The sequence below is a fragment of the Gavia stellata genome, chromosome 3, assembly GCF_030936135.1.
Source record: "Gavia stellata isolate bGavSte3 chromosome 3, bGavSte3.hap2, whole genome shotgun sequence".
Lineage (NCBI taxonomy): Eukaryota > Metazoa > Chordata > Aves > Gaviiformes > Gaviidae > Gavia > Gavia stellata.
Genome location: NC_082596.1, coordinates 43282122 through 43297393, shown reverse-complemented (window position 1 = coordinate 43297393; position 15272 = coordinate 43282122). Strand labels below are relative to the sequence as shown.

The window sequence follows — 15272 nt, the reverse complement described above, 5'->3', positions numbered from 1 at the left end:
AAAATGTGCCAGTGATGGGAATTGGTAACTTCTTGATCACCTTCAGTGTCAGAAAAAATGCCTTGCTAATCTGCTGTCACACCATATCAACAAACCAATAAATCAAATAAATATTAGGTATGCAGCTGACTACCACTTCTCCCTTTCTGTCTGCAGAGAACATGATTTAAAGTCACACTGCTGTAAAACTAATGCCCATTTCCTTGCTCTTTGAGGTAGATGCTCAGTAATCTCTAAAACATAGTCTGAGTCTTTGAATTCCAGTTACGGGGCCCTCTTTGTGTTCTGTTTCCAGCCTGAACTATACTGTCTCCAGCATGGAAGACCCTGTTGCAGATATCTATAGACACTGAAACATAAGTTTTTAACAAAATATTGGAGAAGCAGGTGAATTCCAGAAAAGCAGAAAGCCTATTAATGTGATTTCACAGGTTCTTCAAGCAGTAAAAATAATGAAGCCTTATTTCCTACTGGCTTCTTTCTTTCCCAGCTGTAGGAATAAACACATAACGTCCTCGTAGCCTTCTCACACAGTGTCTCCTACTCCTACCCTGCCCTTAACCATTCATTGCCCTGAAAATATCTCCAGTTTTTCCTCAGGTCCCCTGGATAGACACACTGTACTGTTCACTCCCTGCCTTGTTTCCAGTTCTCTCTCATGACTCTGGGTTTGGATGGGTAAGAGGCAATATCTGCTGGGGTTAGCTCGAAGTCATGTCTATGTGGATTTGCCAGCTGCCAGGAATGTATTTATTCAATTACTAATTGGTCCCTGGCTCTTGGAATAAACATGCCTGAAGGCATAAAAATGCCTGAAATTCAGGCATAAAAATGCCTGAAGTCTGCTTTCCTTTCAGTGGGAACATCTTTGGACCCTTCTCTAGCTGCTGTTTTCCCTGAACTTTACAGAACTTGGTATCTTTGAGACATCTATTTCTGTGTCAAATTCTGTTGAAATCACTTGATCATTCTGCGAAATTACCATGGAGCCGACTGATATGCAGATGCATAAAGAAACAAGTCTTAAAATGATAAAAGAAAAGGTGCACAGAGCTAAAAAATACGTGTAGATTAGCCTGACATTAATTCAGTATAATAGAAAGGTTGACTGCATACTCAGCTAACAAAGGATTAGAGGCTAGATGGTAGAATTCTGCAAACAATTGTTCCATGAATGTTAGGTCTCGTTACCCAGACCTGTTATCTCTCATTGACAAGCTTACAAGTTAGAATGATGACAGCAACTGTAATGAATAATGTATTTGATTTTTTTTAAGTTCATGGGACTTAAAATCATAAGAGATCTTGAAGTAGGGGTGAGTAGGGCTCCCATTAAGTGAACTAAAAGCTGTCTTCTAGATGGATATGAAAATTAGGAAAGAATGAGTGAGGAAATGCTTAGCAGCACCTACCAAACACTTGTCCCTGCTCTCATCTCATTTGATAGTGTTATGAATGATGATACATAATACTTGCTGACTGGGTTTCCAGTGACAGGTTAAGTTTTCCCAGGCTTTGCACAGAGATGTGAGGGTAGTTAATAGTGCGTAGGACAGGTTATCATCACAGGTTGATCTGAATCCTTTGGTCAAAATTATCACATCCAACTAATTGTGTTTTAATGCAGAAAAGTGTATTTGGGAATCAGAAACACAGACGACACCTATAGGATGGGAAAATCTCTGTCTTAAAAAACAGTAATTCAGAAGATAGCACAGCAATCAGCAGAGAGGAGAGCTTTTCTGTGAGATGTCAGTGTCAAGTTGTGGCTTCGAGCCTTATTTTGACCCATGTCTGCAGAAGGAAGATACGCAATAGACACATACCACTGTGAACGCCACCAATAAGACCGCTTAAAAGCCTGTGCCCTGTTCTGTGATTCACACCTCCTGGAGGATTGAGCTACTGAAGGAAATTCAAAGGAGGGGAGCAAAATTGTCCCAGAGGCTGTCGATGAACCATTTGGATATAAGATATAAGACTTCAAGGGACTGATCAGCCCAGGATATTGGGAGAAGGTTGAGGAAGTAATTTGATCATCCTCTACGAGTACTTGTACATGAAAAACATGTTTGATAGCAGGAGACAGGGAAGCTTTTTCTATCTTCTAGACAAGCACCAGAAACTGAAATTAGATTAATTTAATCTTGCAAAGAGGTGTAATTTTTTGGCACAAACCTCATGTAAATATTGAAAAAGCTTTTCAGAGGAAATGTTGAGTCATTATTTTTCTTGGAGTCTTCAAATTGTGCCGGTTTATCTGTCTGTATGTAGTATATAAATCTAAATATACTGTACATATATAGTGTAGACAGATACACAATATTTACCTATGTATATCATGTGGATATATTGTAGATATATCAGAGGTAGTTAGAGATATAGTTGTAGAGCTTCCTTACTGATAACAAATGGCTTTATAACTAATATTGAAGACAAAGATATAATCAGGAGATCTAAAATAATCCAAAGCTGGGCATGTGGTAGAACCAGAATTAATCTCCAGACTTCCCAGAATATGCTGAATATTCGTTAAATTGATTAGTTAGACTTTGCTTCAATTTACATTATCTGCACGGTAGGTGAAAATCTGGATTTTCTTTTGGGAGGGGGGAGAGGAGGTTAGTGATTGCTTTTCCACTAACAGAAAAAAAAGACGATTTAATGAATTATTGTGAAAATGTATTTGAAGTTTTTCAAAGTGAAAGAAACATAACAAAGAGTGAGAACTGTAATATTTCAGTTTGATCCAGAGGAAACTTAAATAGCATCATGTACCAGACAAATCTAACAGCTCCAGTTTTCCCTCTGCTAAGAGGGATTGCACAAATGCTAAATTGATCTCCTTTTCAGAGTGATACTAATTGCCTTTTGTCCCTGAGTACCATATCAGGCATTACCCTCAGCATCTCTTCAAAGTTGAAAAGCTTAGAGAAGCTTAAAAGGCAAACACAGAAAAACGCTATATATATAAAATATTTCTTAGACAAATTGTGTCAAATAAGGTACTAACTTCAGAATGATTTTAATGTGCAAGTGGGAGAAATATCAGTTGCCTAATGAGGCTGAAATTTATCCCCTTTCAAAAACCAATATGAGCCTATGAACCACTGAAAGCCAATCCTAAACGTAAGACTTAAGGGGATTTAAAGAGAGTAATGGCCCCATGCTATCTTTCTGCATGGAGTCGGTGTTTTGTTGCCAGTGACCTGGTCCCATGCTATTGATTTGTAATAAGATTTAGTATAAGGTATTTGGGATATTTTTCATGCCAAAACATGTCTTGCTTTCTAGTCTTCTCTATGTTGGATGATGGCCACTGCTAGTGCAATATCTAAAAAGAAAATAAATCTCTGGTGTATTTGAAATATTGATTTAGCCCTTCCTCTTCCAAATCCTCAACCAACATTGCTAGAGCCAGTGTGATACTGCTATGTGTATTTTATGATATTCAGTATATCTTGAAAAAAATACTTAGAAGAGATAGTTTGGATCCACCAGATACTGTTTCTGACATGTTCCACCATATTGCAGCCAGTATGGTCATTTCAAGCTGTTTTGCTTGTGGGATGCTGGTGGAAAACACATCACAAAGCTTGGTTAATAGTAAGAAGATATACCTTTCACCAGCTCATTTCAGGCTTAAGAGAATTGTCTTCAGATATTTATAATTTGTTTTAAAGTTGTTTTGTCCATGCTCTCAACATTACTATGGATATTCATTTAGCCACACAGACGATTAAGAGCCTTAGAGCTATCAGGAATAATGCTTTAAGCTCTCATTCTGAGGGCTATATATGATAAGACTTTCAAAGTCCACATCTCCTTCTCTTCCAGCGTTTAGTCTTTACGTAACTGGACACATGTATGTTCTATTAATTTAAAAACAACTACTTGGAAATAGCACTAACCATCAAGTCTTCTTTGTAGATTATACCCTCATCTCTATAGTATCATTGCATATTGAGAAGGGAAGGAGATAGCCTCCCCCCCCAAAAAAAAAAGAAAAAGAAAGAAAGAAAGAAAGAAAGAGAGAGAGAAAGAAGGAAAGAAGGAAAGAAGGAAAGAAGGAAAGAAGGAAAGAAGGAAAGAAGGAAAGAAGGAAAGAAGGAAAGAAAGAAAGAAAGAAAGAAAGAAAGAAAGAAAGAAAGAAAGAAAGAAAGAAAGAAAGAAAGAAAAAGACAGCCATATCTCTAAGGATGTCCTGACATTATGCTATTTCAAAGGTACTGAGGGCTTCTAAGTGAAAAACTGATATCCTGGAAACCTTTGCTTTTAAAATTCTGAAGGTCCATGAAATGTTATGCTGAAGTTGTTTGAACTCTACAGAACTTCAGCCAAATCAGTGGCTGAAAAACAAAGGTAGATAAAGTCAGACTGGAAAAAAAATTGTGCATTTTTAAAGTGAAGGATGTTTTCTCCCTTGTTTGAAACTTCTGAATTCTTATGCACCTGTTTTACCCCAAGTATGGGATTCACTTGGTGCTCCTGAGGCAAAGCTCTGTGCCTTGTATTGTACACTGACTGATTGTTATTGTTCTGTCTCACTTTATATCTGTATCCATTAAACACATCACTGAAGTATTGAATTTTGTGCACGTTTCACTACAAAACAAAAAAAGAGAAGATAGTAAATTTGTTGTGACTATGTTAAAAAAAAAAACGAACAAATGTTGATATGTGCATCCTTTTTCCAGAATTTATGCTTTTCTCTATAGACACAGAAAAACTGTTAGTGTAGTAACTTTCCAGTCCTCCCGGCTCTTAGGGGCATTCTGTTCCCACATCATCTAATTAAATCTCAGGAAATTATGCGTCAGCTTTGATCTTCTCAGACATCCATTTTTTGAAGTGGCCAGTGCCTTGTAGGGCCTTAGCAGGTAGCAGGACACATTTCAGAGGAAGGAGGGTTTACAGAAGTTTGAGGTATGTTTCCATGTATCCCTGTGCAAGGAAGTCTTTTTCTTGAATAGTCCTGGAAGGAGCAGATACAGCCTGGCCCTCGAAGCCTGAACGTTGCTTTTTAATGACCACATGTATGGTTTGTGCATGCAAAAATATATTGCAGTGAGATCATCAGCTACAGTGGGTTGGTCTTGGATTGCAACCAGGTGCCCACACAGCTGCTCACTTACTCCCCCTCCTCAAAGGCACAGGGGGAGAAAATAGGATAAAAGCTATGTGGGTGGGGGCAAAGACAGGGAGATCCCCTACTAATTACCATCACGGGCAAAATAGACTTGACTTGTGGAAAATCAAGTTAATTTATTTCCAGTTAAAATAGATGTGGATAGTGAGAAACAAAGGCAAATTAAAAAAACACCTTCCCCCCTGCATCCTCTTTTTACCAGCCTCAACTTCACTCCTTCATTTCTGATGCTTCTACCTCCTCGCCCTAAGTGGCAGTGGGTGATGGGGAATGGGGTGTTGCGGATTGATTAGGAAACCAATACTGTTTCTTGCACCACCATGTTTTCACTTTAACGTATTAGTTTCCAAATCATGTACTGTTTTAGATCTGACTTTTGTATTGTTGCTTGGAGAGCTGTTATTCTGAAGTGTGACTTTCCTGCTGTATTTTGATGTACAGGCTCAGTGCATACCTGCAGCAGCCCCGAGCCAGCTGCCATGGTGTGCCAGGCCACTGCCCTGTGAACTGGGTTGGATGGCATACAGACCTTGGACGGGTGGCCACAGTGACTGTGTGAAAGAAGCAAATACTAATACCGATTTTCTCCCTATTCATGCTCGTACACTGTTGTAGACTAAATACAATGTCTTTTTTAAAAAAAAAAATTGCATATTACTAAAGAAAAAAATATCTTGTTTTCATAAAAGACTGAAATCATCTAAATGGCATTTACTGTGTACATTTTTTTTTTTTCCACTTGATGAATATTTTTCCAAAGTGTTTCCAGTAAAAGAATTCCAGATGATCTTGTTAGCAGCCATGGAGTGAAAATCTGTGTGGCTGGTTCCTCCAAATCAGTGGAGTATACCAAGAGAAACTTTGTCCAGAAGTTGCATAAGCAAAAGCATATAAAAGCTCAACAGAAAAATAAAGGTAAAATCACAGAAATGTGGATTGACAGAAAAGCGTTTCCTCAAAATTTATAACAGGATTTTTTATGTGTCTAGTAGAGTACATCTTTTTCTCTTTCTCCTGTTGGGCAGCAGGGAGAAGTGCTACTACTTCTGCCGTTGACTCTAAGGAAGGTGTTCATATGTGCGGTGCATTGGACCAAGCCGTGCAGGTGGAGCCTTCTCCCGTAGATGGTGCCCTATCTTTAGCTTAGCATTATGTTATCATAATGTTGCTTCTTCTCAAGATGTAATGGCAGGGGTTTTGTTCTGCTTGGGGTTGCTGCAGTCTCCAGATAATCCCTCGATTACTATAAGCTCCTTGCAGCAGCATCAAGACATCAAAAGCACTTTTCGCCAAAACGAAACATACAAATCATGGAAATGAGCCTGGAGTCAGTGGGTATGTTTATGCTGCACATCCGTCACTAGAATATAAAGATACCAAATTACCTAACAGGCAAGGGGTCTAGCTGGGAAAGTACAGAAGTCTAAGTTTAGCTTCCTAAGAGGAGAAATGATGTCATGCTGTCTTGCCAAGCCTGGCAGCATACAGACTGCATGACATATGTGAGTACCTGACGGTTGTCACTGCCTGTGAAGGACTGGATTTGATTAGTGGCTAATAAGGACACCTGAATTGTAACTTACAAATATAACACGTCTTTAGTAGAACAAGAAACTAACAAATATTAGGAAAATGTCCTTGTGAGGGAAGAGAAGAGATCACCCAGGATGCTCACTCAGCTAGTAACTGGCCTTACCTAGCATATTCTGGCAGCATGGCTTCTGTTCAAGTATCTTAAAGAGTCAATTACTTTTACAGATTGATGAGAAGGTAGCAGAGCTTTTGGTTGTTGTGCCCCAAAACCCTTTCATCATTAACTGTCTGTGAAGAAAGAGAGGCCTGAATTACTGACTGTGGCCTCTTGAAAGACAGGAGAGGTCCAACTTTCATGGTTCTTGTGGTCCCTGCATGCTAAGTTGACTTTCTTTATCTGTAGTACATTTTTTTCAGTTTCCAGAAGAACTCCTGCGATACTTAGAACAAAACTTGGGTAAAAGACTTAGTTTGGATTTGGGGGAGAAGCAAAGGGAAACTGTTCTTGTTATTAGTGTGAGATAAAATTATGACCATCATTCAGCTGTAGACCTGTTTGAAGCTATGACCAGGGCTGCTGCTCAGCAGAAGCATCTTAACAGTATGTCTAACAGATTTGCTAAAGTGGATATGACCTTGAGTGCAGCAAGAGGCAAATCATTAGCCAGGTGTCTGGTACAGACCCTAAGAATCTCCTAAGGGTACGTACAATAAGCCAAACTTTTGTCAGCTGACTTTGGTCCTTACACAGAGTCCAAACCACCACTGGAAAATATTTAGGAGTAGGTAAAATGAGTAAGGTTGAAAGTAACATTTAATATATCTAATGTAACATTTAATATATATAATGTTTCTAGACTTCCAGGGCAAAGGTAAGTTGTTGTGGAGAGCCAAATTAAAGAAACTGCTGGAAGCTGTCTCACCAGAAGTATCTATAGAAAGCTGTTGAAAGGAGTCGTGGGAGAAATTATTCCTATATATGTTAGCATGGTCTCTAAGCATTACGTAACACTTAGGAGAAGTAATACCAGGCATAAATCTGACTTACATTTCAACAAGGAAGAGTTCCTGTCATCCCTCATGCTACATTACCCCACCCTAGTACGCAGTGGGAGAAAGTTAAGCCCAATGTTGGCAGATGAGCTGATGAAATCATCTATATTGCCTTGAATATCCCCAGTTGTGAATGCAACCTGTGGCAAACACTGGAAATACGAACTACTAGAGACACATCCTCAGACGTTATCACTCCCATGTTTGTGGGCAACGAACAGTCTAAGCAAAATGACGGAAGTGGAGTATTTCAGTCAGATGCCTTCTCTATCTGGGCACAATCAGATTTAGTGGCCCCTAAGAAAGAAGAAAAAAGTCCCTTTCTGACCTCAGGCAGCTTGTTTCAGTTGCATAGGAAGCCTTTGACGATGATTTAGGACAGCTAATGTAAGGCAAACTTGCTGATGTGGGTAAGTAATAGGATTATCTTGGCAACATGCTTGTGGAGAATGACCCTGGACAACAAGGCCACAAAACTTGCAGTACAGAAAGATGTGTTAAGATCACCGTACAGCATATTTTAGGGGGTTGGACCCGGCTGCAAGATATTAAGATAGCAGTGCATCCCTCTTTTGAAAAAAGAAATGTGCCAGCAAAGACTGTGTCATCAAGGATCCTTGTACATGAAATGTCCCTGACTGTGAAACCTGATAACAGACACTTAAGGCTGTAAGGATGGATTCCAGTATGGATACCTCAGTACAGTGCTACAGCTTACCCCAGCAGGCTACATCTGCAGTCATCAAGGAAAGAAATAACCCAGGTGAGGGCAAGAGTTTATATTGTTATCCCTTTAGATAATAGAAAAGCACAAAAAAGTAAGCTTCATCTTTAGATTTCATCTCATAGTATTGGTCAAGGAATGAGACCCGTGAGCATGAAACACATACCGAGAACCTGGACACACAGTCCTTTATATGATCAAAAGCTGCCCCTGAAGCATGCAAAGCACCCTGTCTACTAAACCACGAGTGGAAGCACTGTATGTATACCATGCCATACATTGCCATACTAGTGTATGGGAATAAAAGAATTAGTGCAGAAGCCTATAGGCTATTGCCAAGCTGCCTGCAAGGTCTCCACGTGAATGTCAGGCTTGTGGCTATACTTGCAGAGCAGTGTGGCAAAAGCTGTGTAAATATAGCAAGCCATTTTCTGAAGCTGGAGGGATGCAGTCATGATATACTGTTTCCTACAGATTTAAGGTCTTAAGGGGGACTATGAATGTTAGAGATCCTTGGCTTTGGTTCAGAGAAGCGCCTGGAAGCTTGGATACATATAATGTCACTTCTCTAGCTGGGTAGGAAGTTTATAAAAATAGGCTTTCTTAAAAAATGCTTCATGGTCCTGGATCCCAGGCAATGTTGTCATGCCCAGATGTTCTACTGCGTTTGGTATTCATGCTTTTACAGGAATTTACTCCTGGAAGTGATGAATACAAGTTTAAAAAGGAGGATGAAGCAGAGAGAAGCCTTGGCAGGAGTTTGATTTCTGAAATCAGTTGAATGTCTCTGATAAGTTCATTCATTTGTAGGGTTTTCAGCTGACCTGAGGTGTTCTGTACTTATTCTATATATGATTTATGGATTGATGTGTTTAGAAAAAAAGTAGTTTATGGACCTGAATATGCCTTTACTCTCTCAAGTACAAATCAGGAGTAAAGTAAAATTAGTGTGAGAATGAGACCAGTATTTTTTTCAGTTACACCCCAGTCTAAAGATTATATTGTGGGAGTGGGAGAAAAATACAAACTAGTAAATCATATATGCTGCTTAGTCGTTGAATTGCTTTCCTCAAAGTTAAATAAATTGTGCACGTTTGGGAGAACCGTCATGCAAAGGCAGAGATGTCAGCGGGTACAATTAAGTTGTCAATTGCCAAGCAGAGATGTAATACAGAAAACCCTTATCTGTTGTGAGCAATTCTGTTTGGACTACTCATGAACATTTCAGTCAGATTTCTCACAAACACAGTTAGGGAGAAAGTCATTGGCTTTCCTGTAGCTATTTGAGCTTGCTTCCCTGAAATAATATTACATTCGTGAATGTATCCATCTCTGTATACATTCTCTTTTCCCTCATATATCTTTGCTTTCACTTGTGAAAGTCATGTTAATGTTTTTTTATTTTGTCTTTAATGAGCTGTAGCTCATTGCAGTGTATTATGTATTATTTAAAGTACCAGTACAGGTACGCCACGCTCTCTAAAATGCAAGAACATCTCTTATATAGGGAGAAATGAATCATATCTAGGGAAGGAAGTTAGAATTATAATTCTATCAAGGCAATTCTGTTCTTTGTTTTCAGACAGGAAGTGCATTATCTTAAGGACATCTGAATCTCATCTGTAATTATGAAGTTGGCATTCCTTTATACAAATAACATAATTCAGTAATGCAAACCATTAACAGAATAAAAGAGGTTAAATTGTCTTTTTCACTCAAAACAGATTCTAATCAGTTCCTGACAGAAAGTTGTCCTAATACAATGCATTATTAGCTAATCTTACTATTGAGGCTATTCTCAATGGGCTAAGCTACAAAGGCTGGAGGTGGGTAGGTACACTCCCAACTAATTGCTCTTCAGAGTTTTTCAGGTGTCCATTTTAGAAACAAACAAAAGCATCATTTGCCTCATGCAATATGTGAAGTGATCTTTTTCCTGTGCAAAGCCTGTATTTCTTTCCTATTCAGGACAGAACTTTAGAGACCAAATCATCTACTGCGGAAAAAAATTTGAAGGTTCAGCTTTAGAAAAGGAAGAAACAGTAACATGCTTTCATGTTTCCCAAGGCCATTTTACAGAATTCCTGCTTTCCTGGGCTTCCAACAATCTGCAACAGATGAGCATAAAGTTTCTTGAGTATATATTCACTGAGAATGGCTAGTTAACCTTAATCTCAGAGATTAAGACCCTAAATACAAGACTCTGATATACAAGACTGTCAAATACACCAGAAAGCTGCTGCAGCACCTGAAGAATCAGTGCAGAGACTGCCGCTGAGCAAGCGGGAGAGCTGGTGCTTGTTCTTCATGAACGATGGCTCCATAGATCACAGTCCAATCTTCTCTGTTCATTTCTGAATGGCAAATAAGCCTTCAAGACTGCAGAAGTTAAGCCACCTGCATTGTTACAAATTATTTGTTTTCCATTAGGTCTATAGGACATTCTATTGGTTTTTCCGGGTGCTGTGTTAGTGCCTTTAAAGTTTTGTTTTGCTAGTAACAGAAATTTATTTTCGTTCTTCTTTTGAAATATGGATAAAGAGGTTTCCACTCAGCAAATGCATCAATATGTTCTAATTAATGTAGCCATTCAGTGCTACAATAATTCACTTTATCTTTAGCCATTCCCAGTGAATTATTTATATAGTGACATTTCTTTATTAGCAAAGTGCTATTTGCATCACTTTTACATTATTGCTCCCATTATTAATTATGCTTTTAATAATCCTTTAGTGCTTGGTCTCATCAATAAAGAAAAATGGATGGTGTCCATGAAATGTTCAGCCTTATCTTAATTCTATATCCCTAACACCATTGCCAATAGCACAAGAGTAGATACACAATGCTTTGACTGGCAGTTCTTCCCTTTCGTACACTCCCTTGTCTCCTTTTCTCTCCTGTATCCCAGTATCCCTGAGTTTGTTCTGTAAAAGCAAAGGATATTTCTTTATTAATGACTATTTAAATAACAGAATTACATTGCTATTGTACTTGCTTCTTTCTGTCTCAGACAATGACTATGAATTAATTACATTAGAACATTGGAAATTCCTATGAATTTTAACTTTTTATTTAGAACAGTCTGTGTGCATTATTAAATGATTTTACACCTCCTAATGCAAAATGGATGATATCTCTACAAACCTCTGGGGGAGTGTGTGAGGTCATTAAAGTTAGATTTGCAAAGAAAATACATGGATTTCTCTCTCACATTATTCTTTCCTGTGCTGATAATGCTATTTTTGAGCTCTTGCTCAGAGTGGCTCATTTGTATTGAAAGAGTCTCTAATCCTTTATCCTGTTCATCTACCTTTCCAACCTTTTCATTTTATAAGGGAAGTTAACAGGGGTTTTTCAATACTCAAAACATTCTTACAGGAAAATGAGAACTTATGTTTTCAGCTGTTAGTGTTGTCTCCAGAGATAATGGTCACTGAAAGGCAGCCCAGCGTGAAAAGCAAATATATATGTCAGAAATGAAAATGACAATTTATACCATGCCTCCTTCCTGTCTTCATCGCTGATAGTTTATTTCCTCTGTGAAGGAGGATTCCAGAAGTAACACTGGTGTTTTGGCATCCAGGCATCTGCGTGGGAAGAAAAATGCTGAAGTTTTATTAAAAATTCTCCCTAGAATCCTAAGTTTGTTCTGTATTTCTGCTGATTGTTTATTATTATTTTTATTTTTAAAACAAAGTTTTTTTAAATTCATGGATTCATGGGAGCACACAACATGATTAGCACCCTGCCAGTGACTGAGGGAGAAACACTGGCAAACATAATCCCTCCTGAAAGCAATGAATCTCTCTGTACTACTTACTGAGCAAAATCTTAGTGTGTTAAGCCAGGTGGACTGCTTAAATAGATTTTTTTCCTTCAGAATCAGGTATTATATCCATAACCTACATTTGTCTGTTTTAAAATAAACTTTTTTTTCAAAAGTGAATAGCAACATATATTTAGGCTTAAACTTACCACTCTGTATTAGCAAAATTTGCACAAAATTTATAATATTTAAGTAATATATTCTTGATGGTTAGGTTCTAAAGAAAGCTATTGAACAGGAAAGAAAGATACTGTCTATGCATCCAGAACCAAAGGTTGTTGAAACAGCAGAAAAAAGAAATGTTTTCTTCATTTCAGTTTGATTTACTTCAATAACTAGTTCAGAGTTAAGGAGCTGCTTAGAAATTGAGTAAGCTGAAGCATCATTATCTTTAAATGGTCTATGAATAAATTCTCAGTCCGGGATGCTGAGACTTATGAATTCATTCATTAACTGTATATAAAACTTGCTTTGGTAATAAACGAGTTTTAAGTATAAAATGTTTGATACATTTTTCCTCTGTATACAACATATTTATTGCATTTTTATTTAAATAATCAATACACTTAAAAGGCTGGGGTTTTGCATTTCAGTTGAATTCCCATTTCCATCCAAAGCAGCTTGATATGAGTCATAAGTAAATAAAAATTAATCTTCTAGTAAAGAAGAATTATCCTTCATTTCTAACAGAATGCTATGTAAGTGTTAAGCATTTGAATAATTATGCTGAACTATATCACTTCTTAAATGGGAACGTAAGGTATTTTTCTGGTAGTGTATGGAAGTAAGAGATTAGTTTAAAAACTAGATTCAGTTGCAAATCAACTTTTTTTTAAGTTTCCCTGCTGACAACAATCAAACTCACTTGAGGAAAAAAGAATAATACACATTCAAAATAAGCACAGAAAGTTTTTTTTAAAAAAATTTTATACGGTTTTTGTATTTTCAAGTGAATAGGAATTATTTTCATAAAAATAATGTTTGAAAATCTCATGAGAAATAATTTTATATTGAATTATCTTTGTGAAATGTATTTGACAGGTTTTCCAGAAATATTATAGTTCCGGGCCTTATAAATAGGCAATTCTGTGATATAGGGGAGACAGAATAACTGTATGAACATTAAGTCATAACTTCCTACTTTAGGAGCATTTATACTCAGAATTTTAATTCAGTAGAAAATTCTAACATTTCTAAAATTAATTTAATTTCTAACTGGAAGAAAATAAAGTTTTGACATTTTCTACTTATTAAAATTCTGTTTAAAAGTGGTGAAAATATCAAAATGGGCAATATTTTTCCCTCCGCAAGAGTAAGGCAGTTAGTTTAAACTTTGGTGTAACAGGAGTTACATTAATTTATTTTAAAAATGTAGATTTATGCTTATATTGTTATTGATTTAGTTTATATGTATATGATGCTGGTATTTTAATTAGAAAGACTTTGTTGCTTTATATTAGGCTTCTCTAATGACTTATCAAAATCAGAAAATGCATATTCTTTCTTTAAAACAATGACTGCAATGGATCCTGTTGAATCACACAGCTGACAGAGACACCTATACCCAACTTGCTCAAAACTGTGAATTAATGAATTTGTTTCAAACATAAAATTGCTAGAGAAGCATTTCAGAGTGTAGTTTGCTAGCCGCTCTTGTTCGTGTGTACCCAGCACGCCAGTGTGCTTATAAGGGGAATGAAATCTCAGCAGTAGAGGTCCATTTCTCAGTGCTGGCTGAGCTAAAGGAGAAGTAAGAGATTCCATTACGTGAGTGGTGAAGAGCGCATTTAAAGCAGCAAGGTTCTCACCGGCTTCAACTAAGTGCTAATTCAACTAATTATGCCTTAACTGCATCTCCTGTTTCCTCCTAGGTCTTACTGCTGCAGCATCTCTTGTATCCCTGGCTTGGGCTTTGGCTTCCTACCAAAAGGCCCTCCGTGACTCCCGTGATGACAAGAAACCCATCAGTTACATGGCTGTTATAATCCAGTTTTGCTGGCATTTCTTCACAATTGCAGCAAGGGTTATTACCTTTGCTCTGTTTGCCTCGGTTTTCCAGCTGTACTTTGGGATCTTCATCGTGCTGCACTGGTGCATCATGACCTTCTGGATCGTCCACTGCGAGACAGAGTTTTGCATCACTAAATGGGAGGAGATAGTGTTCGACATGGTTGTTGGGATAATCTATATCTTCAGCTGGTTCAATGTCAAGGAAGGAAGGACACGCTGTAGGCTTTTCATTTACTATTTTGTGATCCTTTTAGAAAACACCGCCTTGAGTGCTCTCTGGTATCTGTACAAGGCCCCACCGATCTCTGATGCATTTGCCATACCAGCACTGTGTGTAGTGTTCAGCAGCTTTTTAACAGGCATTGTTTTTATGCTAATGTACTATGCCTTCTTTCACCCCAACGGACCAAGGTTTGGGCAGTCGCCAAGCTGTGCTTGTGAGGACCCTGCCGCTGCCTTCACCCTACCCCCAGAAGTGGCAACAAACACTCTACGGTCCATCTCCAACAACCGGAGTGTGACGAGCGAGCGGGATCAAAAGTTCGCAGAGAGGGACGGGTGTGTGCCTGTGTTTCAGGTGAGACCCACCGCACCGTCCACACCTTCATCCCGGCCACCAAGGATTGAGGAGTCTGTCATTAAAATCGATCTGTTCAGGAACAGGTACCCAGCGTGGGAGAGACACGTGTTGGACAGGAGCCTGAGGAAGGCGATCTTAGCATTTGAATGTTCCCCTGCTCCTCCACGGCTACAGTATAAAGACGATGCCCTTATCCAGGAGCGCTTGGAATATGAAACCACATTGTAAACAAAGCAAAAACACAGCTTGAAGAAGCTCCGACATTACAGTCCAATGAGGGTTGACAGCAGGGCTGTAGAAATAACTAAACTGCGTACTACAAGTAGAGCAGCAAGCTGTAGTATTCCTAGTCTGGCTATCATCATGATTATCATTTGATCCACTGTGTGCAGTCTGT

General features: G+C 38.3%; 1 protein-coding gene across 1 annotated transcript in view; it reads left to right on the top strand.

Moving 5' to 3' along the window:
- Window positions 1–15103, top strand: part of XKR4 (XK related 4) — a 239515-nt gene extending 224412 nt beyond the window's left edge. The window contains exon 3 of the mRNA XM_059815684.1: window positions 14157–15103. Within this exon, the coding sequence (XP_059671667.1) occupies window positions 14157–15103 (947 nt within the window). The remainder of the gene's footprint in view (window positions 1–14156) is intronic.
- The last annotated feature ends 169 nt before the right edge of the window (window positions 15104–15272 follow it).